The sequence below is a fragment of the Lipophrys pholis genome (assembly GCF_963383615.2).
Source record: "Lipophrys pholis genome assembly, chromosome: 22".
Classification (NCBI taxonomy): Eukaryota; Metazoa; Chordata; class Actinopteri; order Blenniiformes; family Blenniidae; genus Lipophrys; species Lipophrys pholis.
This window is the reverse complement of record NC_137644.1, coordinates 20,737,854-20,765,516: the sequence shown is the minus strand read 5'-3', so window position 1 is coordinate 20,765,516 and position 27,663 is coordinate 20,737,854. Positions and strand designations below refer to the sequence as shown.

Sequence of the window (27,663 nt, the reverse complement as noted above, 5' to 3'; positions counted from 1 at the left end):
TATGTTTGTTTCTATCATCCTTCATTGTGAATGCTGCCTGCAGGAGCAGAATGTACATTTATGGTTCACGCAGGTGTATTGGGTGTCATGGGGTGAACTATATGTGGGAGAACCTTTCTTTGTTGGGCAGATGTTCCAAATAAACCAACAAATTCTGAAGGTTATAATGTACATGCTTTATTATTATTATTATTATTATTACAAACAAATGAACTGATAAAGGAATCAAAAAGTTCTATATTACCTGCTTTACAATTTCTGTGACTTGATTGATTTTAAAAGATCTTCATTTTGAATCACTTGAGATAATTGTTATTTATGTCTGTGTTTTTAATATTTATAAATATTTTGTTATTATAATTTGTAAATAATAAAAACATGACTTGCGCTCGTGACGTGTGACGTAATAGATCGTCGCGATGCTTGATTGACAGCTCCCCTCCTCCCCCCTCCCCCTCTCGTTTCCTCTCCACAGCCTCCCGTTTCCCACAATGCACAGCGAGCTTCAGCACCAAGATGGCCGACGATATGCTGGAGTATGAGAAGGAGGCTGGCTGCGTCCCCATTCTCCATCCCGAGGTGAGGCGCGTTCAGGCCGCCGCACGGACACATTACCACCGGGGCGGCGCGTTGGACCGGGTCGGTGCGCGGTGTGTTGTTTTTAGGTGGCGGATCGGATGCCCCCTGCAGGAGCCCCGGTGGGGGTGAAGAGGAGGAGGAGGCTAACGATGCTAACTGCTAACGCTAAGAGCCCCCTCCTCCTCCTCCTCATCCTCCTCCTTCTCCTCCTTCCTCATCCTCCTCCCCTCCCCTGCTGCATCGGGAAGATGTCGGTGTTATTGACCAACATCAGCCGTAAACAAAGCCCCGGGAAGAGCGTGTCAGCGCGGCGGGGAAAGAGCAACATCCACCGTTAATCCCGTTAGCTCCGGGGCTATCCTCCACCGCTGGCTGCGGTGATGGAGCCCGGAGTCCTCCCACTGTGTGCGGCCACATCCCGCTGCTGGGTGCCGCCAGGGCTCACTCCCAGCTCACTCCCAGGGCTCACTCCCAGCTCACTCCCAGGGCTCACTCCCAGGGCTCACTCCCAGCTCACTCCCAGGCCCGTCTGAGCAGCGAAATACCCACTTTTCCTTCGTTCAGTGAAGAAAGACGGAGCTCTGCCCGCTGCGCTGCTTTCACGACGCCTGACCGCTGATTTCAGAAATGTTGGGTTTTGTGTTTAATAATTCAAACACTGAATGAAATAGTCACATATTTTAAACGGTAAATTTAAATGTCGTTCGGTTTCTTTTAATCATAACTGCAGATTACAATGAACATCATTAACCTGCCAGCTAATCTGACATAGATGCAATTAACAGTATTAAATCACCGAACTTGTTTTTTATAAAGCTGCATTTCTTTATGTTTCTATATCCAAACCGTGTTTTTAACATGTCAATATCAGTGTCTTTGCAAGGCCTTCACCTTTCTGCGTCAGTTTCTAGTAGAACTGTTTTATTAGTGGTTGTTTAGGCACATTGTTGACACTCAAATATTGAACATTACCACATTTAAAATGATCTCAAACCTCTTTGTTTATGATTCAGGCCCTTGTTTTTGGATTGATGCTGACTTGATCCTTTAAATAGCTCTATGTAATCTAAGAAAATCACTTCACACAGTTCAAAAATATGTTATACTTCTCAGAAACTCATACTTCATTTAGGAGAATGTAAAAAGAAAAATTGTCATTACTTCAAGCCTGGAGTGGTAAAATAGTGCCATAATAATCTGTGGATTTGTCTTTGTTGTGGTGCAGAGTATACATGATGAAATGTCTATATTTTCACAAAATCAAACAATTTAAAGGAAAAGGACAACAATCTCATCATAAGGACCATTTTAATGAAACCTTCTGTTGCGACAGCTTTGTGTGTTGTCAGCTACTCTAAAGACTTTTTTTTTCAAAAGCAAGTTTTCTTTAAATGTTTACAATTTGCTTGGTGGTTTGGTGGATTTGAGCCTCTTGCTGGATGGTTTATACTCAACGGGCCTCATGTTAAACACCCCCTGGCTGAGAGGTTAACGAAGTGATCCTGTAACCAGAAGGTTGCTGGTTTGAATTCTATTGCCAACTTGTGATAAGTGAGGGTCCCTGAGGAAGGGGAAGTCTTCAATCTAGTAAAAACTCAAACATGACAATCAAATCATCTGGAAAGAAGCAGTGGAAAGGCACACAGTCTCTCTCTTTTTCTATTTGCCTTTATTTAGAACAGTGGGGTATGACATCCACACATAGACAAGACCAGTGATCACCACTATCCTCTTACATCTAGAAATTATGGTATTTTGGTATAGCAACAGTGAATAAGGATATTATATAATGTATCCATACTCATGCATACAATTACAAATACACATTAAGCATTTTGAGATGGACCATTTTCAAAATGAACAATTAACTGTAGAGAGAAATTGTAATTTAAAACAAACAGTAATGGTACCATATGATCACTGAGCTTGACATAAATAAGACCCATCATCTCCCCAGAGTCTCATTTTCAGCATCAAGCCTCAACTATCTGTATTTTATGCATCAGTAAACTCAGTATCCTAATTTGGTGTCAGATTTAGCCGATTGAGTGCAGCAATGTGACCAGGGGTGACAGCTTGTAAAGGACAACTTCAAGTGAAGTCATTGTTTTCTCCACATTTATTGGTTAAGGGGTGGATTGACCCTGACTCTACGGTGCTTATTTTGCATTTTGAGCTTCAACAATAGACCTTATTACCATCAGGTTTTATGATATGCGCTAAATCAAATAGCTTTATCAGTACACATTTGTTCTTTATGAGGTGATTGACCAGCGTCCGTCGGGAGGCCGTCAGGTCAAACCTGGTGACTTCATTAAAATGTGTGGCTCTACTCTAACACAGTATTTAAGTCTTAAAAAGACAGATCTTATGCTCGATGACAGTAATTTACAATGAAGTCTACTGCTGTTGAGCTTCAGTGGTGCTCCCGTTTCTCTCTGTGGCCCGGTTGGCCCGTTGTTTCCCCAGATGTTTCCTCAGAAGTCCAGCTTTTAGAAAATAGTACAATGATGATGCTTTATGTTGTGTTTTCTAATCCTTTTGGATTTTAGCACCCAGGGTTGCCTCAAAAGTCCAGTTTACATAGCAACACATCTTGTTTGTGTTTTCGTTTCAGAAAAGTTTTGTGTTTATACGAATGGCAAAAATACTGGAGGTAGCACGGCAGGCCATGAGTGAACCCTGTTGTTCTTGTAATGAAACCACAGACACATGCACGCAGAGAACAACTATATATATATATATAACAATGGGAATACACAGATATTTGTATGGTCCAAGTTGTATTGTTATTACACTGACTCTCAACGAGAAAACTACCAAGTCCCAGGAGGACATGGACGGGGAGTCATGGCACCTGCACAGTAGTAGTACAACCTCTCTGATCGCTGACTTTCTAAAACATTACCGTGAAGTCAAAAGCTGGCCGACACTTCCTCATTCACCTCTATACAACAGCAGGAGCCTTCAGAAAACAAAGGAAGCTCCTCCTGGTTGTTAGTCTGGCTTCCAGGTTGAAAGATTCAGTCAGATGGCTCTCGATGGATGAATGAACCTGCATTACTCAGACTTACTCAGCCTGCTCTGTTGTCACAGTGACTTTATGCTGCATAAAGGAAGGAGGATTAGTGAACATAAGGATGGACTTTCACTAATCACTTTTAGAGATTAATCTGTGTTTTCTCTCTTATAGAGGTAGAACCTTTTAGCTCCTGACACTGCAGTGACACCTGAGACCAGTCCAGGTACTGAGGTTCTGTTAACAGATGATCTGATCCCCTCCATACCTGCCGTCTAACACATCCACAGCTTTCTGTGCACGCAGGTCAGATTCCTGTTGCTGAATCAGTCCAAGAGTTTAAATGTGCACATATTTGCTCTGTACATGGTGGATCTCTGTTGAATGCATTGAAATCTGCAGTTTGCTTCAAAGCAGAATGACTCGAGCAGAGACCTCCTCCTTGTCTTCTACAATCCTCTTTCCTAAGAAGCTGGGATACTGAATCGAAAACAATTCACACAACACAAACGGTGTCACAGTGAGATATTTCCTCTTTTCATGGAGATTATTGTCTCATTTTCAACCTGATGGGAGTCATTGTGCAGCATCCTCTTCTTTTTAACCGTCTAGAAAGTTCTGGGAGGGTACGGTAATCTCAGTCTTGTCTGTTCAGGCTGTTTCAACACGTTACATAATATTACAGTGACTGTCAACATTAAAACTACCACGTCCCAGGAGAATATGGACGGGGACTCAGCAGTCTCTGGAGGCCACTGCTGTTGTTGTTGTCCATCTACTGCCACATGTGTGGAAAAACAATTTCCATGCGCAGTAGAAAGTCCACTTTTGTTGCATAAAAGGGATTTTGTAAAATGTTGTGTGTTGTTTGCGAGGTGTGGGCTGCAGGCCGGCCTGTCGAGCAGCCAGACGTCCTCCTGAAGCCTCACAGTCTGTGGCTCAGCTTTGTCTGGATGAAATGTGAATGCTGTCTGGATGGGAGCAAGTTGTTCTCACACCTCAATGTACCTTTCAGCATCGGTGGAGCCTTTCCAGATGTGCGAACTCTCCTCCTTACACTCCTCCTAGTGCAACAGCAACAGAGATGCTTCTTTTCAAACTGTTTGACGATAACAAGCTGGAAAGGTATTTTCATTCACCTCACCCCAGGACAGTTTTCCATTTTGTCTGCGATCATCTAAATGACTTGGGGATTATGGCAGCGTTTGTGGATCATGTTTATGTATGGAGTCTTCTTGGCAGGATACAGCTTGACGGTGCTTTAAGGTGCTTTAAGGAGCTTTGCGGTGCTTTACGGTGCATTTGTGGTCTTGCACGGTGACCTGTGTTCACAGTGCCGTCTGGAAGTCTCCCAGTAGATGTTTACTGGATCAAATCACCAGTTGTTCACACTGAAATCTTCTCATTCTCTGAATGTTTTGATTCTATTACCGTGTAGATCAGGGGTGTGAAACATAAGGCCTTGGGACAGAATCCTGGCTCCTGAACTGAAATGTGTGTTACACCCCTGCTGGATTTTTCTGAAGTTGTTCTTCACTTTCTAGACGTGGTTTGGCACAAGTTGATGATTCTGTGCATCCTTACACTTTTTACACTCTGAAATGTTTGTTTTACATCCTGTCATGCTTCAGACTGAACAATTTAGAAGTCAGATGTTCCTCCAGATGTGGTTTTGTCTCAAGGTTGTTTGGATGCGTTGCTGCCTTGAAATTCAAAAAGAGTAGATATTTTAAATCTCCAACAACAACAGATTTCTATTTTGCTCCATTGATTGTGTGTGACTGTGGAAGTGTCAGGTTTGAAACTGAGATTTCTCCTCATTAATGAAAAGCTGCCGTCTGTTCGTTGCTCCGCTGACACAGTAAGACTTAGTGACACCTTCCCGGACGTACGCTGCTCACCAGGAGGCGTCGCAGAAACACAAACCTTTCTAGAATGGAAGAGAAAATGGTGGAGGAAAAAGCCCCGACTGTAACTTTTGATCAATTTCACCTAAAAAGCTGACCTGGGTTCTACAGCAGTTATTTTGTCTCCTCTTCTCCGCTGTAGTTATTGCACGTCCTTCCAATGTGAATAACTGTAATATATGATGAGGCATGATGATGTCTTCACATTTTTCTTAGAGATTTTAGTCTGTCCATTTGTGTCAAAACAAGGTCCAAGTTTCAGACGCATGCTTTGTATTTAGTCAGTTCAGTCCACATGACAGTGGGTCAATTCAATACAGACGGTAAATGTCAGTTTTTCTTTGGAGTATTATGGTTATTTGTGTGGTGTCACACAATCCCCAAGAGGCTGACCCTACTACTTTCACTAGTAGTTGAAGATAATATGAGCTCAATAGGGCGTTGGAGCAGCATTACGTCTAATCTGTCCACAAAAAGCCAAAGTTTAACCCGACTGTGTGCAAATCAGCAGCGAATTCAAGTTCCAAGGAGTTTAGTCCAAATGATCCCCATTGTTTACGTAGTGTCTATTCCCTTTATGTGATTACCAATGTGGTAACTTCAGTATTATTCAGTATATTGCAGAATTATCAACACACTCTGCTTGGTAGTTTCTACATTCCTATTGACAGAATTCACATTTTAATGGCATTGATGATGACCTGATTGACACCAGGTCGACTTTTACTGCGTCATATTAAAATCCAACTAGATATCAACTCCAGATGATCTGCAGTTTGACTGACCCTCACTAACCCTGACCCACCAAGGGGGTTAGTTGGTGGGTTGCCAGGTTACTGTGGAATTGACGTTGGATGAACAGTCGTCTCTTGATTCCCGGCGTACAAATTAAAGCTTCAGTGAGTTGACTATGTATACATTAATGTCAGAAATACCTACTGGGATTGTTACCTGACGACTTTATTTATGAGGTAAAAGTAGTTATGAATGAGCAGGGCAATCTGGAAGGATGAAGGCAGTGTGATAGTAATGTGACTCACAGATGTTTTGGCATCAATACAGGAAGTTGGGGGGGGGGGGGGGGGGGGATCTTTCCTCTGAGGATGTTTCTTCTATCAATAGAGCTGGTCGGTGACACTCATGGCAGCCTCTCCCCAGGGGGCGACAGGGGGCTGGAGGTCATGTGCCCAGGGCTGGAAGTGTTTGACAGCATCGGAGATAAAAAGCATGTTTTTGCGAGGACAGTCGAGGCTGATAGAGCCGCGGTAACCGACTCAATCTGGAATACATGCAGCAGAAAAATCATCTGAGCTGAACACTTTTCCCCGGATGAGATTACGCTCTTTGCTTGTTCCTTTCCTGGCGGGCGCACAATTAGATTCAACCTGAAATTAGAGCCAGTTTCATGGTCTAATTCAATATTCAGGGTATAGTTTAAACCCACACTGCAAGAAGAAACATGGGAGGAAAGATGGCACATGACAACAATCCCCAAGTGATGAACAGAGCTCGACTTCTTCAGGGGTGGAACTCGTCTTCATTTCCTGGTTCCATTCCAAGGCCGAGGACTTTTATTCCCGAGAGGAACCATAAGGAATTACTGCCACAGAGATCTTAAAATACTGAATCTCAGAAGCTGATTTTGAATTTGATTGCAGTGAGGCACTTTCAGAATACAAATGGAGGCATGGACAACAAAAAGCTGGAAAAGGAATTCAAAAACATCCAGACAAACATTTGACGACTGATAAAGTGAATTCAGTAATATGACGAGTTAAAATCTGATCTGGCTTTCTAGACCCCACTGACACGACTTTCAAGGTAAAATGAAAAACCTTTGTTGTGAATTGGGGTCCGTTTCCACGACAACGCTGCTCGAAGGCACTGAAAACACAACTTTTTGAATGGCTGCCACGGTCAAAGTTTTTGAAAGCGGCTCTGATTCCTTCTCCATGAAAACTTTTCTGAAATGCTGGTTACTATAGCCGCAGTACGTCATCTTCTGCACGTGTGCAATAAGAACAATGTTTCCTCCATGAAAGTCACGGCCGTCGTAAATAGTTCTAATGCACATGCTCAGTAGATGGACAATAACGATGTTTCCTCTGTGGTGTCATGACTCCCAGTCCATATTCTCCTGGGCTTGGTACTTTTATTTTGACAGTCACCATAATAACAATCCAATGTGGTACTTTTATTTTGACAGTCACCATAATAACAATCCAACGTGGTACTTTTATTTTGACAGTCACCATAATAACAATCCAGCATGGTGGTCTGTCCACTACAATGTCTGTGTTCTCTCAGTGTTCATGTTTGCAGCGTATTGTTTTCATTTTGTTTCATGTTTTCTCTGTTGCCATATAAACACTGAACCTTTCTGGGGGAGACACACACACAATGTGTTTTCACTACGTTGTCTTGTAGACGGGGCCTCATCGAGGCGCAGCCCCGTCAGACGTAACGATGGACTGCGACAAACACAATCATTGGAAAAAATCAGAAAAGTTGTCCTCTACGGGAAACGATCCCTCTCTCCACAGTGTGATGTGAGGAAAGAGAGAATCAGGAGAAATCTGTGAGCAAAGAACTGGAGTGAAGGTTAAAGCAGGACGCTTGTGATTTCTGTGGCCTCGGGCAACACGGCATCATAAACAGGCTTTTCCTGGACTGGACGTCACTGTGGACTGGAAAACGACTCCAGAAGTCCAACATGCAAGACTCCAATTCAGGTTACAGCTGCAAAGAGAAGCGACTTCAGGACGCAGCTGCAGAGGTTACGAGGCGGCGCCTCCTGTCTGATGAATTCCTTCATTACTGACATCAGGACGTGAGGCAAAAGGTCATGCTGTGGAAGCTCCTGTGCAACGACTCAATGAAGCTGGAGCCTGTGACACCTCCACATCCAGAGCAGGTATTTTCCTTCTGGACTGAAGACCTAATGATCCTGGAGAAGCACAGTGTGGAGTGCGTTCTAACGATCTCACCTCCAGGAAGCAGAACAATCGGCACATGTTAGCTCTTCTAACTAAAGCAAAGTGAAGCCCAGTTCACTGGATCACTCTATTTTCTGTCTCAACCGCCGGTAAAGCTTCCAACCTTTCAGTGACTTCTTCATGTTCCTCAGACTGCATGAGTCACTTTCCCTTAGTGCAGAAAATCCACTTTGTTAAAGTTCTATTGGAAATGAAAGAAGAGTTCATGAGAATTGAGGTTGTATAGCAGCACAACTATTAGTTTGTACGTGTAACAAAAAGGTAAAGCCAAATGGTGCATCCAAAACTAAACGTCTGGAGTCCTGGTGACTAGACGTTCACCACATTGTGTGACTTTGCATTGAAATACGAAGCAGAACCGTTTGGTCTGAGTCGAGGGCAGAGTGGCTGCTCGCTCTGTGTTTTCCAGATGCTGCCCTTGTTTCCGTGCGATGGAGGATCATTGTGGCGTTGCAGTGCAGACTGATTGAATGTGAGCCAAGCACTCGCTGCATCTGACAGATGAGATCTTCAGTGGATGGAGGGAGCCGGTCCTCCTCTGCATTCAGCTTTTATTTTAACAGCAGGATGAGATACTGACATGAAGAGTCTCTTTTTCAATCATCTCCTTCCCTAGAGCTGCTTTTTCCACCTCTGCTCCCCGGCTAGATTGGGTTAGACTTCCTCGAATCTGACTTGTTTCTTGGATTTGGGGATTTTTTTATGGTTATCGTTTCTTTTCCGATGGCTCCAGAAAAGATCTGAGGATGGTGGTATAATCTCTCTTCCACAACTCGTTCTACTAGTCAGCTGCTTCTGAGTGCTGACGGGCCGTTTCAAGTAAAACTACATCATTCTTGTGTTTTCGTTTCAGAAAAACTTCACATTAACACAGCAACTTTTCCAAAACGATGTCCGTCTATAGGGAAACCGCAGAAACGCTGAAAACGGTGTAGTTGGTATGCCAGGCCACAAGTGGGCGCTGTTGTTTATTTTTTGTAATGAAACCACACACACATGCACGCAGAGAACAATTTGCTTTAGTTTTGGGTCTACACAGCAATGTTTACGTTGAACCTGTACGTGTGTATTATTGAAATATTGACCTCAGATTGCGGACAAACAAGTGGACCAGAACTGTGTCTGGAAGGTGCATTTCTTTGTGTTTGATGCCTTTTCTATGATACAATACCTCCGTGTGAGTGTGTGAGTTGACATAGCCTCTCTTATGTAGAGCTGGAATGCTTTTATACGAGTTTATATTTATGAAAAACTGAGACATGTCATCACTCCCAATGTTATCTGAATACACCGAGGTAATGACCTAACCCAACATTGACTGCAGCTTCTTTTTTAATCAAATCAGTTTTCCTGAAGCGAGCCTGGAATAAAGTTTGCTGAGCTTCTGACTTTGCCACGAGGCACAACAACAGATCAGATGTCTGTACACAGAGCCACGCTATGAAGATCTTTCCAGAATCAACAGACACACCAGGGTTTGTTTTGGGGATTTTCCACCACAGCGAGTTGACATTTCTAATATTGCATTTCCTCTCGTAGTCGTGTCTCCTGTGCGGTTGTTTACTCTCCCCCTGTACCACTGACGTTTTGTTTGGTCAACCAGTAGGATGATACATCTTCCATAATTACGGGAGGAAGACAGGAAGTAATATTCAGACAGTACTGTAATGAGTCAGTTAGAAATCCAGCCCATGTGCCACAGCTTTGTGTTTTCTTGAGATTGTGTATCAAACTGTACGTTTCCCTCTTGACTGTCTCCTTCCAGGAAATCAAACCACAGAGTCATTACAATCACGGCTACAGCGAGAATGTCAGCCGTAAGAGCCACGTGGACGACTACAGCACCTGGGACATCGTCAAAGCCACACAGTGAGTGAACGGCGTCCTTCTGTCTGTCAGTGTGGCAGCTGAGGCCTCGTTAACACGGTTCACATGGAAATACTTTGTTTTTCAGAAAAGTTTCACGTTTACACAGCGGCGTTTTGTTCAGCGGCGTTTTGTTCAGCGGCGTTTTGTTCAGCGGCGTTTTGTTCAGCGGCGTTTTGTTCAGCGGCGTTTTGTTCAGCGGCGTTTTGTACAAAGAAAACCATGAACTTCACCTGCAAGGCAACGAATTGGATCCTGTGAAACGTTTTTCCTACATTTTTCATGTTTTTTATATCTTTATTCAAGGTTTCACGGTGAATTAATTTTCAAAAAAATACTATTTTCCCCCACGAACCACTAGAGGGAGCTTATCATAGGTTCGAGAATCGATGACCACGTTGACACGAGTTTCACTTCATGGTCGTTTTTTTGCGTGTTCATTTGAGAAAAGTTTTGTTTCGAAAAACAATGTTTGTTTTCATGCAAATGGCAAAACCCCAGAAAAACAATGTAATTGCCACGTTGTGCCACTAGTGTGTGCTGTGGATTGTTTTTGAGCACAGAGAGCGATACACTTACGCAGACATTCTGGTGGACCGACGATGAAGTTGGATTTTTATTAACGGTAGCAAAGGTCAAATGAAGCTTCATGAACCACTTTCTATATTTTCTGACTCCACCAGATGGCGCTCTTGGTTTTAAAATGGAGGCTGAAGGACTGGTAATGAAGTGTGCTTTCAAGCGTTTGTTGAATAGACAGCGCCATCTAGTGGCTTCAGAAAATAAAGACAGGTTCATGAAGCTTCATTTGGCATCACTAGTTACAGGTGACAGTGCAGTTCTATTTTTAGACTGTAAAACAATGTTTTAATGTGAAAAGTGGATTGAGCGCTTTAGCAGCCAATGAATGAATAAAAATTTTATTTCAAGTATGTAAAAATAGAAAAACCTCAAAAGGAGTAAAGCAGAAGTTTAGGGACACCACGATCCATTTTACTATACATGCCAATCTGCTCTACATGTTTGAACGGGGGTAGGAAGAAGTATAGACTTATTTAATCCTACCCCTTTGCATCTTATTTCTTCTTTAAGTCGCACAATAACTTTTATTTTAATTTAGCGTTAATGTATTACATCAATACATCCAAGTATCTACGGTGACAATTTCTATAACAGCTCATCCAACAATCAATCAATGTGACTCCACAAGCACCCGACCCCTCACTGGCGTTGTAAAACCCTGCGTCTGGCCAGAATCAACTCTTTGGTTGAGAGACGCGACCAAAACCTGACTTTCTCCTGGAAGTTGAATTTGGACATGTACTGCTTAACGCGTTGAGTTGTCATGCTTGGCTATCAGAGTGTAACCCCGCCCCCACGTCTCCCTCAGGTATGGCATCTTCGAGCGCTGCAGAGAGCTGGTGGAGGCGGGCTTCGATGTGCGGCAGCCGGACAAAGAGAACGTGACGCTCCTCCACTGGGCCGCCATCAACAACAGGATAGACCTGGTCAAGTGAGTCGCTCTGGAGCTGGAGGGCCACAGCATTGATCTATTGTCACAGAATATTTAGATATGAGGCTGTGAATGAAGCACTGAATCAGAACGCATGCGTTTTGTCAATAGTGGTAAAATAATTCAGCTTTACAGGATTTTTGAAGATTGGAGCTGAAAACATGGCAGGAGTGCGTGTGGCCTGTGTGCTGCCCGTTAACCATTTCTGTTTTTGGGTTGACTTAAATAAATAATCAATTTTAAATATAACTGATTTCACAGGGTCCAAGAAAAGGCGACCGAGAGGCTTTCAGAGAAAGTAGAAATACAACAGGAGGAACAAAGATGTTCTAGATCAGGGGGGTGAAACTCAGATCCTGGAGGTGCAGCCCTGCTTGTTCTCCATGTCTCCCTTCTTTAACCCCTGAATGTCCTGATGGTTCATCACCACATTCAGCACTCAGCCAGAGAACCAGCCTGTTGAATCAGGGAGATCAGGGCTGCTCCTCCAGACCTCCATCACAAAGGCTCATTCTAACTCCACTGTTCCTGTTTGCAGGTACTACATATCAAAAGGTGCCATAGTTGATCAGCTAGGAGGAGACCTCAACTCTACACCTCTGCACTGGGCCACCAGGTAACACACACACACACACACACACACACACACACACACACGGTCTGCACCTTCATTAGACTCATATCTGTGTTAATATGTGAATATAAACACTATAATATATATAGTATAGATGCATCTCATATAAACACAGGACCAGGTAATCCTGAAGGTGGAGCGTTCCACTCTGGGATCTTCTCTTTGTATCCGTCATCTGAACTGGAGACTTGGTGTCTTTAGTTCTCCTCCCATGCAGTGACCAGCAGCAGAGACAGGTCACATGAAATCCACCACATCTACCAGGGGGGCATTAAGCTTTCTCCTCTTGAATTATTGATAGCTTTGACTACAGGCGTCCACACCATCGCTGGAGTCCTGTGTCACCCTCCGCCCTCACAAACCCCCACAGCGCTCCGTGACCTTTACAAAGCCCTCGGAGGCTTCAATGGCCTTCAGCAGAGGTTTACACTGTTGATTATGTTACAGCAGTTTGACAGCAGAGGGCGAATGTGGGGTTGTGATCAAAGACTTCTCAATATGAGTGTGATCATCTCCTGGAACTTGTTTTCGTGTGTTAACCCCACCCCACCCCACCCCACCCAGACAAGGCCATCTATCCATGGTGGTGCAGCTCATGAAATATGGCGCAGACCCGTCGTTGATCGACGGCGAGGGCTGCAGCTGCGTCCACCTGGCCGCGCAGTTTGGCCACACCTCCATCGTGGCCTACCTCATCGCTAAAGGACAGGTGAGAAACGCTGCGTTGGGTTTGTTCTGGAACAGCGTGGAAAGAATGTGTATGCTACTTTGAAGATTTATTTGGATGTTGTACCAGTGTTGTCCATCAGGGGGAGCCACTTCTCTCATCTGCTCATCACGGCCCTCCTCAGCTGCTGAGATGATTGAGTGTTTCCTGTGTTGCAGGATGTTGACATGATGGATCAGAACGGTATGACTCCTCTGATGTGGGCGGCGTACAGGACACACAGGTGGGGGCGGCTGCGGCCCGTTTACATGGAAACTACCAGAACTTTTCAGTCATTTATATACTAGTTTGTTAAAACTAGTAGCCCATTGTCATCTTAAGTGGGCCCGACTGGTATAATGGTGCCATAATAGCATTTAAATTTAATTTAAAGGTTTTATTTATTGTGTCGCAGAGTATACGTGATGAGAATGTTTATATTTTCACAAAAACCAAACAATTACTCACCAAAATGACTCCAATCTCAACATGAGTCCAGAAAACTTCTCCTTTGTGATCGTGGCATCGGAATGCTGGATTTGGCAAAATGACACTAGAATAATTGCTTGATTCAGTTTGAGTTTGTGGCGGTTCAGGGCCTTGCTCTGGGAACTTTAGTAGTGACCCATCACGTCGAGATGATAGACCCCCAAACCAGACACGAGCCAGGAATGTCTAACTTCAGATTTCTTTAACACAGTCTCATTTTAAGGTCAAACTCCTTCCTAGTTGAGTAAAGTGATCATATAGCGATTGGTCATTATACCTTCACAAGCCGGAGCGTGTTTGTGCTGACGGCTGCTGCTCTCATGACTTGGTTTCATGCTCGTGTGACAGTGTGGATCCGACCCGGCTGCTCCTCACCTTCAACGTCTCCGTCAACCTGGGGGACAAATATCACAAGAACACGGCGCTGCACTGGGCCGTGCTGGCCGGCAACACCACCGTCATCAGCCTGCTGCTGGACGCCAATGCCAACGTGGACGCACAGAACATCAAGGTGAGGCGCCTCCCCCAGCTTCATTCTCTCACGTTTAACTCATCTCGAGTGGGGCGGAACAGTGAACTATTACCATACTAACCTTTAAATCTGAACTTTAAATCCACTGTAAACATTACCGTGTTGTACTGGTGCTTCAGATTAACTGGTTTTCCTGTTAAATGGTGACCAACTTCCTTTAGTGTCCATCGTTGCTTCTCATAACGGCAAAATAAGGTCCGGCACTTTAAAACTTTATTGTAAGTGCTGTTAAACGGCGTTCGTCAGGACAGCTACGGATATCTGTCGGGATTTTAACATCTGGAATTAACCGCAACGGGGGACGTAAAGGTCACCAATTAACAGGGAAACCACTTATTCTGAAACACCTGAAAGCTCTTCTCCCCTAGAGTGGCCTAGAGTAGGTGTGGACGAACAAACAGAGACAGCCTGTTCTCAGTAGAGCTCAGTAGAGGGACTTTTACACTGAAATTCAGGACCAAGGCTGATTTGTAGAAATAAACTGTGAATACAATGTTGTTGGACAAATAACACCTATGTTGAATGACGTCTCTGTTGTGCGTCTGCACGCAGCTGAAACAGTCTCTCGTGTGTCCTCAGGGTGAAACACCATTGGACCTGGCCAAACAAAGGAAGAATGTGTGGATGATCAATCACCTACAGGAAGCACGACAGGCCAAAGGCTACGACAGCCCGTCCTACCTGAAGAGGCTGAAGATGGACAAGGTGAGGAGAACACACACTGTCCAGCAGATAAATAAAGTATTCCCCAAGAGACGCCACCACACGTTCCTAAAGTTCATGTAATTTATTGACCACTTTTTGTGACTCTGCGTCATAACAGATGTCTATGCTATAACTAGCCTAGCTGCAATGCTAATATAACAGCAGTGAACCATAGTTAGCCTTTGTTAGCTTAGCATGGCCGTCCTCGTTAGCATTATCTGATGACACTTTGGATACGTCAGGTTTTAAAGCGATCACTTCCTGTGCAGTCTTTATGAACTATTACTACTTTTAGGATTCAGATAGAGAGTCCTGATTCTCATCAGATCATGTGACCAGGTCTCATTTCTTCAGTCTGACAGGAAGTAGAGTTTTCAGAGGTTTAACAGCGGTTCTACTCAGTGAATCAATATGATGGAACTTGAAAGCAGGAATGTGATTTCACTAGAGTCTGAAACCATTCTGCATTTTTAAAATGTTATGTCGCCACTCACACTTGGTCTCATCTCTCCACGTACCTGCTGCGATGTCCTTAGATACTGAAGGTAAATCTGACAGAATAATCCACCAAGACACTCATTTGATCTCCATAGAGGTTGTGATGAATGAATGAATGAATGTGATAATGTGCTTCTAGATATAGTCGGTAGATTATCTACGTTACCCTTCAGATTAGATCGATGTTCTAGTAAGCAGAGCCTCACTGACCCTTGAAGACTGTAGAACAGTTCCCACCTCCATCCTCCCTCATGTCTACACAACTAATGCTGAGGTTAGTGTGCACCATGTTTCTGGTCTGATAAAAGCATCACGACATCCGACAGTGTGACTAGAGTCAGTTGTGGTTATAACAGATGATATATTTGCTCCTGACCCGCTGCAGCTTCCTGCCTTTCCAGATCTGTGCCACAGTAGGAAACCAAGCTGTAAACCAGGATGGACCTGAGTGAGGTCTTTGGCTCTCTTGTTAAGAAAAAGGCACAAAATTATAAAAATAAAATCATAAATGGGTTACAAGCTTTAGATTCATCGGGCGTTCATGCTGACAGGAGGTCGTATCGTTCTGAACATGTCATTCAATAAACTGCAAGACAGTTAGAAATGTAAGAAAAAAGCTCCGTGGAAATATTTTAACATCGTAAACAGAGAAATCTTGTTTTTCAATATCCCATGAAACCTTTAAGACAAATGGAAATTGCTTCTCTTCATGGCCACTAGGTGGCAGTTTTCTTTTATATCTGGGGCATTTATCTCTTTGTAGTGTGGAGTCATTTACCTAACAAACCACGTAAGATAAAATAAAAGATTTTCTCCAGACACGTGGTGACCTAAAGGTGAGAAAAGCAAGCTGATACCTGGAGGATGTGAATGAACCACTTCTGGAAACCCTTCTCAAAGGGTTCATTTCACCGCCCACCATTACACACATGTGACATCTCAAACCATTTCCTTCTTTCTTTTACACATATTATGTCAAGGACCTTCAAGGCTGTAACATGCCAAGCACTTTATTTTTCAAATAAAACTTTGAAGCTACAACTCGTCAAATTCACAACAGTGAGTTGCTCATTTAAAAAATCTTGACGTTTATTTCATCCTCTTCAGATCTCAGACATGCTCTTTAGGTGTATTTATACTTTGATAATAGAGGATATGAAAGCTAAATAAATCTTATTCCCATTGAATCTCCAACTTGTTTTTCCATCATTTTTTTCTCCTGTTTTTACTGCCTACTGTCACCACTGGATTTACCCTCCCTCCTCCTCCTCCTCCTCCTCCTCCTCCTCTTCATCCTGCAGGAGTTCAGGCAGAAGGTCATGCTGGGGACGCCTTTCGTGGTCATCTGGCTCGTGGGCTTCATCGCGGACCTGGATATTGACTCGTGGCTCATCAAGGGCCTCATGTACGCCGGCGTCTGGGTGGCCGTGCAGTTCCTCTCCAAGTACGTCTTCATCACAGAAACACTTCGATGTGTCTGCTGCCAACCTGAGGCTGGGAGGCGGCTGAACTCACTGTGACGTCACATTAACACACCCAGACAATACCAGTAAAGTCAATCTGCTGCTGCGTTTAGACAGAGAAGATGGACCTCAGAGGGACGAGACGTCCTGCACGTCTCCTGCAATTCAATCAAACACAAGCTCAAACAAAACAAACTGAAAATATAAAACACTTATATATGATTAGATCAGGGGTGTCCAACAAGTTTTACTTCAAGGGCCGCATACAGTCCCAGTTAATCTGGTAAAATAGTCCCTTGATAAGCTTTTTCTTTATTGTGGTGCAAATATATGTGATGAAGAACTACAAGTTTTATGTTCGACACTCCTGGATTAGAACGTCTGAATATAAACCACATCTGATATTAAAGAAATGAACGATTAATCCCAATAGATGTTTTATAGATCAATCCTGATGAAAACATCTGTTAACACACATTGTGCATGAAAACACCTCTTATCAAGTACTAAAGCAGTCGTACAAAAAGTTTGAAACATTCATTCATTTATTTATTATTAATTTTCATTCTTTTTACCAAAAGGTTGAAAAAAATTACATTCCTGCGGTTTGTACTGCTGTCAATCATCAAAATCACACACACACACACACACACACACACACTTCCGTCTCCATGGCAACACGAGTCGACCTGCAATCAGGATAAAAGCCTTTGTTTATATGCTATTGGGACTTTTTCCTGATGAACCTGATCCTCTGAACCTAAATACTCTGAGACTGAAACACGTGTTCAATCAGTTCAATCAGAAGAAGAAGAGCGAACACTCCGGCTCCACCATGTCAGCCTCCCTCCGCCGCCGGCTCTCATTACTATAACAATCACTACTCCACAGGTTGGCCTCTTATTCACCAGCGTTCCTGAGATACTGAGAGAAATAACAAGTTTTTGGTTCCAGCTGCAGTGAGTCACCAGGTAACGCTGCAGAACTCAGGTCACACCATCCAGATGTGCAGCTGATGTAGTGAAGGATTCAGTCGATGAAGGGAAACATAAAGTAAGAACAGCAGAACGTCAGACGTGGAACCTTTGGTTCTATTAAGTACTGATGGAACAAGCTCACATTAACACTTCACACTCCTCAGTAAATCTGTTTTCTTGAGAAAAAGACTCGACCAGAACGTTGAGTCCGTTCAAACATCCTGGCCGTGTCCCATATGCAGAAGAACTTCTCCCTAGAGCCTCCAGAAGAGTATTTTATCTTTTCTTACTGTATAAACTTCTACAGAACTCATCGTTCCGACTCTCTGTCTCTGTCTGCAGGGCCTTTTTCGACCACTCCATGCACAGCGCGCTGCCTCTGGGAATCTACCTGGCCACCAAGTTCTGGATGTACACCACCTGGTTCTACTGGTTCTGGAACGATATCCTTCTCCGTGTCGCAGACAGCTCTGAACCTATCGGCTCCCGGTAACCTTATCTCCCCAAGTCTCCCGCAGTCTTTGCATTTTTCCTTCTATGAAAAAAGAAATGTGGTCGTTGATGGAAAGAAGCGTTCCAGTGGCCTGGAGCCTGGAGCCTCTGCAATCTGATCTGCTGTGGAGGGAAGTAATAAGAGAGCCATTTCTAGGTCAGTAGCTGGAGGGGGAACTAAAGCTGAACTGTAACATGACTTTTAATTTCTACTGAGTGCGTATTTAACCTCGACACAACAACAGGCCTGTTCAATGAGAAAAGCTGCGCGTTTGGCCACCGTGACCTTTGCCCTCCGACTTCTCCAGGCTGAGCTGAAGTCTGGATTCCAACGCCGCTTCTGTTGTGTAAAAATAAGCTTTATGGAGCATTGGTGTCACATTCCTCAGAGTCCCAGACAAGTGAGGCTGTTTTACAAGTCTTCCAGTGTTTCTTCAGGAAAGCAGCTTCTGATTCTCCGGCTTCCGTCACTTTGAGGTGAAGTCACAGCGATCGTGTTCATTTCACCTCCAAGTGTCTGGTTTAATATCTTTGGCTTTAATACTCAGTGTTTGACTCGTCTCTGGCTCTTGGTATCTTGTCAGACGACTTGGAAAAAGAGAAGGTTTGATGGAAAGAGCAGAACTTGGAGAGGATCCCACTTCTTGTGCATCAATATGGAGATTTCTCTTCCACTTGATCAGGCTTCTCTCTTGATTGTTAGTTCAGAAGTTTTGCTTGATATTTTCTATAGTTTGATCAACATAAACCTTTCCTCCTAAACAGCCTCGGTGACATTCAAACACGGGAACGATCTCATAAAGAAAACATCAGGTCACAAATCTGGCGTTCAAAGGTTCAAATCCTAAGAACTCCAAACATTCAATTATTTTGAGGATTTTAAACGGTTAAATGCCAGATTTGGGTGGCTGGATTTATTTTTTTGGATTTTCTTTATAAAATCTGTGTAATTTCATCCCAAAGTTTGAGTTTGATGTTTAGTTAGTGATTAAATTTCACTGCATCTTGAAGTCAATATGGAGACTTTAAAAAATGACTTGGAAAGTATCTCAGCTTCATGTTTTTTAAGCTTTTTCCAGGTTAAATATTGTTGATTAAGTCCAGTCTTTATGAAAACTCCCAAATATTGATTATTATGAAGGTTGTTTTTTTTTTTCAGCCTCTGGATTTTTTTTTTTCTTCAGTGGCCCTGAAAGTCGTCCGTGAATCTGGCAGGTTGGATTTACTCTCTGGATTTAGTGGCTCCAGTGGTCGTCTATTGTTAAACAGTTTGGTCTCTGGAACAGAAGATTCTACTGTCTGTATGTTTGCGTTTTTGAGTTTCAGGTTAAATGTGGAATAGAAGGGATTATTATTCTGCAGGACCGTTGTGAGCTTTCTGAAGCTGCTGATGGTCCAGAGCAGCCTCGTCTGTATTCGTCACTCTGGACTGACCCGGCAAAGCCGAAGACTTTGGTTGTCTGCAGAAATGTAATTTATTTAGTTTTATTTGAAGACGGAAACAAAGAGTTGATGTGTGACGGAGCCAAACTGACGCAGCATCTGGTTTCTAGTGTCCCGGCCTGATCACATGTTGACACCGTCTCATTGAATTCCTCTAAATGAGGAGGAGGTTCTGGAGTTTCTAGGTTTTCCTCTTCATTACTGTTTTCTGTAACGTCAGTCCAGTGGGACCAGGTTCCGATCCGACCCACTTCCTCTCACTGTCAGCTCATTGTTGTCCTCGGGCTCTCGGGTGGAGCTGAATCGCACCACTTGCTCTTCCTCGGTTTTCCAGGCTGGGATCAGATTTTCCTCGATCCTCAGGAGGAAGACGAGAGAAAACGTAGCTCATAAATGGAGCGGCAGCAGGTGAAGGCCTGCAGATTCCAGAGTGACGAAGCAGCTCAACATTCAGTCTGATTGTCAGACCAGAGTCCAGGGAATCCTAAATATTGAGAAGCTGCACGATATAGTCAAATAATGCTGTCAAATAAAAAGGGAGTAAAAGTTTAAAATGCTAAATAATTTAAAGTGTCAGATATTACTGAAGAAATGCAGAAGGAACAGGAAAGGATTGTAAGATTACTGAAACCACAAACAAAAGTATTATAAAATAATAAAAGTACATGAAATTATTGTGCAATCTATTCACGATTTTAAAAGGGCTGTGATAACATTGTAAGATAAAACTAAATGACCTAAAATGGTATTGTAAGAAAATTACATGAAAATGTGAATAATGCTGAGGAATTGGAACTTAATGCAAAAGTGTCTGACGATGTTAAATATTAGAAAGAAGTGGCTCTGCCATTTCATCTGAAGCTGAACCAGTTTTCAGTGTAAATGTAATCAATCATTTAAAATCAGTTGTAATGTGTTTTACCGACGGACGACATGAACTCATAAAGCTAAATTAAATTGATCCAAAACCCCCAAATGGAACGTTTCCTCATCAGAATGCAGGTTAGTTTAGTTTGAGTGAATTCCTGATGAGCGGGTGAGTCTGGCTCTTGTTACTGAAGAACAGAGGAGAAAGTATTTGGTGGATAAATATTTGGTCTTCGACACACTAGAGGTGGTGAAAACTACACAAACTCATTTAGGATTAGAACTATAAAAAACAAAAGGCAGTTTTAGAGCAACGTCGTCTTGAATCCCAGTAATGTTGCTGTTTTTATTGACTTTGGATCTGTTGATTGTTATTGTCCTTAAAACGCCTTTTAAAACGAGACCACAGATTTGAGTTGTTTCAGCGCTCCAGTAGTTCCTAACCACATCACATTCTTTTTACAAACTGATGTTTCAAAGTAAAAGCTTGGGGGAAGAAAAAAGCCTGTTTGTCTTCATCTTCCTTAACCTGAGTGCACATCTGCCGTTCGCCACCGTCCACCTTCCCTTCCTGATCAACACTCTGGCTCTGTTCTACAACTTCGGCAAGTCCTGGAAGTCCGACCCGGGAATCATCAAAGCGTCTGAGGAGCAGAAGAAGAAGGTGGATTCAGCGTTCTGTGTGTCTTCCTGTTGTTTAACGTCTATTCCTGCCCCTCATCATGGCTCTGATGGGGGGCAGCAGGGCCTCTCCTGCATCCTGCTCAGGGTGCAGATCAGAGGCCACAGAGTCGTCCGGTCCAACCCTAGTCCACCTCCACCGCTTATTGTCCCGCCATGCTGCTGTCGGGACGCTCCTCTGTGGTGAACCCTTGTTTCTCTTCCCTCCAGACCATCGTGGAGCTGGCAGAGACGGGCAGCCTGGACCTGAGCATCTTCTGCAGCACCTGCTTGGTAACCACCCTCCCTCCTTCCAGGACGCAGCAAACACGTTCAGGCCAACACAGATCACAGCACACTTCTTGTTTCCACCTTCTCCTGGCAGATACGGAAGCCCATCAGGTCCAAACACTGCGCCGTGTGCAACCGCTGCATCGCCAAGTTCGACCACCACTGTCCCTGGGTGGGCAACTGTGTGGGTACGTGTGGTTCAGCAGAACCCAGTGACGAAACATCGAGAAACGCTGCGAGACCGAATCACTCAAACCTCAGAATTCAATAAGATTCAAGTCTTTCTGGTTGATCACAACAAGAACCACCACGTTTCAAGTGGCGCTGATCAATTTATTTCAAACTTCTACTTACTAAGGATTTACTTTAGCCCTGATCCTCTGGAACTAATGAACTATTTTATTTTCTTAACTGTTACCATGGGCAACAAACACCGTGCAGAACTCTGTCACTTCATGGAAACACAATTGATCCATTTTGTTCAGTCAAAGTGTGACCAGGCACCAATAATTCACAACATTTGTCCTTTAAACTAATAAAATCAATATAATCAGTTGGCAGCTCTGATGATTCCGAAGCTCAGGGTCGATTCCAGAAGCAACCATCAAGTAAAAATGAGCAAAACAACAGGAATCAAAATGTTCTGCTTCTAAAGTTCTCCTGCGTGTCTTTATAACACAAAGACAAGAAAGGGGTGTTCCGGGGAGGATTGGGTGTTTAAGCAGACAGCAGCTGTTTCTTTAAAGCTCTCAGGTGATCAGACGCTCGATGTAAAGGAAACGTTTGCTTCCTCGCCTCTGTGGCTCTTCGTCAGGCAGACAGGAAACAGGGGAGGCAGGAAGTGACCTTTTCTTTAAGCAGTTTTCAGGATGAAGCCTAACAAGTGAGGAAACTCTGAACAAACAGCAGCTCCTTCCTCCGCCAGTGAATAAAAGCAGTGAAGCAGAGCTGCAGTCAAGCTACTAGTGATCGCCTCACCAGTGATCGCCTCACCAGTGATCGCCTCACCAGTGATCGCCTCACCAGCGATCGCCTCACTAGTGATCGCCTCACCAGTGATCTCACACTAGTGATCACACACTCACCAGCACTTTCTACCTTTCAGATTAAACTTTGTCTGTTTAGATCCACAGACAAGAAAAGCAACTTGTCCATGTATTCCTGCATCATTAATACATTTAAAAACTGAAAGGGAAGTGGAATTAATTTTCCTGTTCTTTACAGCACCGTGCAGCAGTTCTGATTAAAATCACAATGTTTGCTCAGGATTCTTTAGTATTTTGTTGTAAATCGAAGTTTAAACCAAACTCATGTGAGTCACTGTGGAGGTTTTCAATCGCTCAAATGAATGGAAACGAGGAGAGGAAGTGAAGATCTGACAAACTATCCTCAAAGCCAAAGCTGTCGGTGTGTTAATTTACCCAGAATGCAACAGCTAGGAGACGTTTTGTGGGACGTTTCACTGTCTGACATCAGAAGGGTTCATCAGGTGGACTCTGCCTCACAACAAAGCACAAGTTTAACGTTCTGGAACAGCTGGCGTGTTAGCAACATGGCGTGTTAGCAACATGGCGTGTTAGCAACATGGTGTGTTAGCAACATGGCGTCTTAGCAACATGGTGTGTTAGCAACATGGCGTGTTAGCAACATGGCGTGTTAGCAACATGGCGTGTTAGCAACATGGCGTGTTAGCAACATGGCGTGTTAGCAACATGCTAACAGAAGTCTGCTCCTCCTGCACAGGAAGCGGCAACCACCGCTACTTCATGGGCTACCTGTTCTTCCTGCTCTGCATGATCTGCTGGATGATGTACGGCTGCATCTCCTGTAAGAATCCAACCCTCCACTCCTCCTCCAGTTCCTCCCTGCACTCCTTCTATCACTCTACTAACTCTCCACTTCGCTCTCTCTCTCTCTCTCTCTCTCCTCCTCCTCTCTTCTCTCTCCTCTTCCTCCTCTCTCTCTTCTCTCTCTCCCTTCTCCTCCTCCTCTCTCTCTCTCTCTCTCTCCTCAGACTGGAGGATCCACTGTGCCACCAGCTATTCTAAGGACGGGTTCTGGCTCTACCTGACCCAGATCGCCTCCTGCTCCCCCTGGATGTTCTGGATGTTCCTCAACAGCGTCTTCCACTTCCTGTGGGTGGCGGTGCTCATCATGTGTCAGCTGTACCAGGTACGACTTCACTTCCTGGGAGAATCCAGAAGCTTCTCAACGCCGCCTGCTTTCATGTCTGACGTCTTTGTCCCGCAGATCGCTGCTCTGGGAATCACCACCAACGAGAGGATGAACGCTCGCAGATACAAGCACTTTAAAGTCACCGCCACGTCCATCGAGAGCCCCTTCAAGTGAGCGAGCGCACGGCCACACATAAGTCGAGCTCAGGGGGCGTGGCTTCCTGCTGAAATCTGATCTGGTGGTTTTCTGTCTGTTCAAACAACAACGGAGACACTGAAAATGCTCCTTTTTCAAAATGACTCCCAAGGTGGAACTTTTTGAAAATGCTCCAAGTCTGTGAAACATCAGTAAATGCAACTTTTTGAAGACGCTCGGTCTCCGTGGTAACGGACATCATTTTAAGAACATTGCTGTGAAACGAAAACGCAAAATCGTCTTCTAACGGGTCCCCAGTCTGCCTGCCGTCCAAATGTCATAAAGTTAATAAAGAAAACAAACCTATTTTTGAAAACCCAGTCAGAACATGTCTCACTGTGTTTTTAGGCCCAAGATTTTACTATTAACTGTTAATTTGTACTGATCAACAAAATTGGAGCATGTTACTGAGATAGTTACCAAAATTCCTGAACTAACCTTGTCCTCTTGCAGTACCACTCCAGACCACCAGATGGAGCAGTGAGTTGATAGTTTGTTAAATGATAACATTGTTTTGTGTGTGTTTCAGCCACGGCTGCTTCAGGAACCTGATAGACTTCTTTGAGATCCGCTGCTGTGGGCTGATGCGGCCGGTGACGGTGGACTGGACCTCGCAGTACACAATAGAGTACGACCAGACGTCTGGCTCGGGCTACCAGCTGGTGTAGAAGAAGACGAGGAGGAGGAGGAAGGGGGCGGGGAGCAGAGGAGATGACGGACCACCCTCCCTCCTCCCCTCCCTCCTCGCCCCGGCGTTCATATCAGAGCGACGCCGTTCACAGGAAGCGCTTGCTTTGTTTTCCGGACCATCCCTCCGCCACCGATCAACACCAGAAGAATCAGCCAGGACTCGCATGCTGTTTAATGGGGCGACACCACACCCCCCTCCCCCGCCCCCCCCATCGTTTACTACTATTAACTACTACTATTACTCTCCAAGGTCAAGACTCCATCACCCCCCCCCCCCCCCCCCGGAGCCCTGTGGACGGTGCGATGCTGCCAGGCGCTAACCAGAGAGGAGGGGTTCGAACCGTGGACCCCCACGACCCTGCAGAGACGTGGGCTTCGTCCAACAGTCACCCCCCCCCGCCCCCGTCTGCCACTCTCCACCTTATTTATGGTTCCCCCGCTCCTCCTGTGGGTTCTGTACGTGTTTGTGTTCCTCTTGTTTTACGGTTCGGGGAACTCGTGGTGAATTACTGGCTACAAGGAAGGTGTGTGTGTGTGTGTGTGTGTGTGTGTGTGTGTGTGTGTGTGTGTGTGTGTGTGTGTGTGTGTGTGTGTGTGTGTGTGTGTGTGTGTGTGTGTGTGTGTGTGTGTGTGTGTGTGTGTGTGTGTGTGTGTGTGTGTGTGTGTGTGTGTGTGTGTGTGTGTGTGTGTGTGTGTTTTACTGTTGAATCATTTGTTTGTATGATAGAAATAAGGGAATGTGTTTTTAAGGCCTCTATTTTGCACCATGATGACTTTTGGGTTTTTTTCTCTCCCGACTGAACCAATGAGGATCCTCGTTGGTTTAGAGGCGGAGCCACTGGAGGAGCCCCACCCACAAAGATTTTTAACAGATATCCAAGAATGAGTTTTTTTTTAAGTAGTCATTGCTGTTGGGGCTCCTCCGGCGGCGGAATCGATCCTACAGACAATGTGATAACAGGTGTATTTATTTTAAAGCTATTTATAGATGAAGATGTTCTGGCGCCATAAGGTTTCCGAGGTTCTTTCTTTTTTCCACCTTCGTTTTGGCCGAGACGGTTTCTATGAGAGGAGAAGCTGTGGAACCTTGTATTTATACCTCCATTCCACTTCTCTCTGGCTTGTAAAGTCTTACGTGTCTCTGGTCCGCCTCCCTCATTGCACTGATTTGTCTTTTTCTTCTGAAGTTTGTTGTCCCTCGATCGGCCCCGACCGAACTGAGCTGGCTCCAGTGTTTACCGGATGAAACGGACTGAAACATGTAAAGAATGTGTACAGAAACACGACCGGTTTGTTTCCCTTTCTTTTCATCAGTGTCGAGTTGGAAAGGTGCTCCTCTTGAGGTTTTCTTTGCTGTGGGGGTTTGGGGGGGGGGGGGGGGGGGGGGACTGGAGAGACTTTGCTCTCAGTGTACGACTGTAGCTTTAGTGACGTCCCACACTGCTGTCTATAAGCATCTACCCCCCAGGACCAGTCGCCGCCACCCCCCCCCCCACACACACACACTCCTCCATCCGCTGCATGTCTGATGACGCTCGGGATGTTACTGCCCCCCCCCCCCACCCCCCCAGAGAGCCACGTGTCTGTATATAGTGAATGTTAAGTATTTGCAAGTACTTTTCTGCAGTACCTTCATCTGTCTGTTCTGGTTTTTTGAGTTCTCAGATCCAGTGTGTTTTAGTGGACGTCGTCTCCCAAGTGTGTAAAATATTTCAATGTTTCATGCTTGTGGACTTCTGGAGTCATCCTGAGTTTCTTTCTCTTGTTTTTTTGTTTTTAAAGAAGAAGAAGAAGAACTTTCTACGTCATACATGGCTGGGTTTGTTATACCACTGGATGTACAAATTGTAAAGCAAAGACACTAGAGAACTAAAGGCAGACGCCGGTTTTTGTTTTTGTTTTCTAAAAGCTGAAATGTGATCATGCAATAGTTCTAAGGATAGATGGAGGTTATATTATAACGCCAGCCTCCGTTAAAGACTTTCCAGGCCTCATGTTTCACATCATAACGAGAGGCCGCCGCCGCCGCCAGAGCCGCTGATGTCACGGCGGCGTCTCGCATCACGCAGCCACGTGGATTCCTCTTCATCAGAGTAATATGAGTCACAATAATAATGATGATGATGATGATTATGCCTTTTTATTTGAAGGAGCTTGTCTTTTTCCAGGCTCATCCAGGAAGTGATATTCATGAATTCAAAGCCATCCTGGTTCCTCACTAGTTCTTCCAGCAGCTGCCCCCCCCCCCCCCCCCCCCGCCCCGCCCCGCCCCGCCCCCCCACCCACCCCGTACCACCGCCACGTGGAATAAAAGAAAAACAAACAAAAAAAAGAAAGCACATAATCATCTCCAGTGCCTCTCTGCCCACCTTCAGACGTCACTGTAACTCCGCTTCAGATGTAAACATAACGGGCATGGTTCAGTTTTAATGGCTTTAATAATAAAATACAGTCAAATGTGTGTGTTTGTTTCATGGTGTTTATTTGTATCCAGAGCAGAGGAAGAGGAGGAGGAGGAGGAAGAGGAGGAGCGTCACTGGGCGTGCACCAGAGCGCCGGCTCCCTGACCGTACCCGAAGCCTTTGGGCCCGAAGTTCTTGGCGTAGCAGGCTGAGGAGGAAGAGGAGGGAGAGGAGGGAGAGGAGGCGGCGTTAGGACAGCTCAGAGTTTAATCCATCATCAGGCAGGTTAGTTTGAATCCAGAAGCACAAACGGAACCGGACGACGTCTCGTGGGCCGGACCGCTCAGTAACAGCATTCTGATCCATGAATAACTAGAAGGCCTCCTTTACACCACGATTGGTGGCAGACAGTCCTTTAAAGGAGATCCACAGAGCTCACTTAACCCTTTAAAGGAGATCCACAGAGCTCACTTAGCCCTTTAAAGGAGATCCACAGAGCTCACTTAGCCCTTTAAAGGAGATCCACAGAGCTCACTTAACCCTTTAAAGGAGATCCAGAGAGCT

At 44.6% G+C, this 27,663-nt stretch overlaps 2 protein-coding genes across 3 annotated transcripts in view; one reads left to right on the top strand and one right to left on the bottom strand.

Moving 5' to 3' along the window:
- Positions 1-506: 506 nt before the first annotated feature.
- On the top strand, positions 507-24,888 carry zdhhc17 (zDHHC palmitoyltransferase 17). The gene is made up of 17 exons (XM_080491552.1): positions 507-579; positions 10,267-10,370; positions 11,758-11,880; positions 12,419-12,496; positions 13,079-13,223; positions 13,400-13,464; positions 14,058-14,220; positions 14,821-14,946; positions 16,746-16,888; positions 18,227-18,339; positions 21,226-21,350; positions 21,578-21,640; positions 21,732-21,825; positions 23,381-23,464; positions 23,652-23,809; positions 23,888-23,982; positions 24,537-24,888. The coding sequence occupies exons 1-17, from the start codon at positions 517-519 to the stop codon at positions 24,673-24,675; spliced, it is 1,881 nt and encodes a 626-aa protein (XP_080347678.1). The 5' UTR covers positions 507-516; the 3' UTR covers positions 24,676-24,888.
- A 210-nt stretch (positions 24,889-25,098) lies between these two features.
- The window catches only part of csrp2 (cysteine and glycine-rich protein 2), a 12,147-nt gene continuing 9,582 nt past the window's right edge, over positions 25,099-27,663 (bottom strand). Inside the window, exon 6 of one of the 2 annotated variants that reach the window (XM_080492009.1) lies at positions 25,099-27,307. In XM_080492009.1, the coding sequence (XP_080348135.1) occupies positions 27,092-27,307 (216 nt within the window). In that variant the 3' untranslated portion in view covers positions 25,099-27,091. The remainder of the gene's footprint in view (positions 27,308-27,663) is intronic. The other variant, XM_080492010.1, reaches the window with a different exon arrangement.

Excerpts from the sequence above, each read along its gene's own strand:
- zdhhc17 (XM_080491552.1), top strand. The coding sequence starts at position 517 with ATGGCCGACGATATGCTGGAGTATGAGAAGGAGGCTGGCTGCGTCCCC. Across the intron at positions 11,881-12,418 it reads AACAGGATAGACCTGGTCAA|GTACTACATATCAAAAGGTG; the intron begins GTGAGTCGCTCT and ends TCCTGTTTGCAG. Across the intron at positions 14,221-14,820 it reads TGGACGCACAGAACATCAAG|GGTGAAACACCATTGGACCT; the intron begins GTGAGGCGCCTC and ends GTGTGTCCTCAG.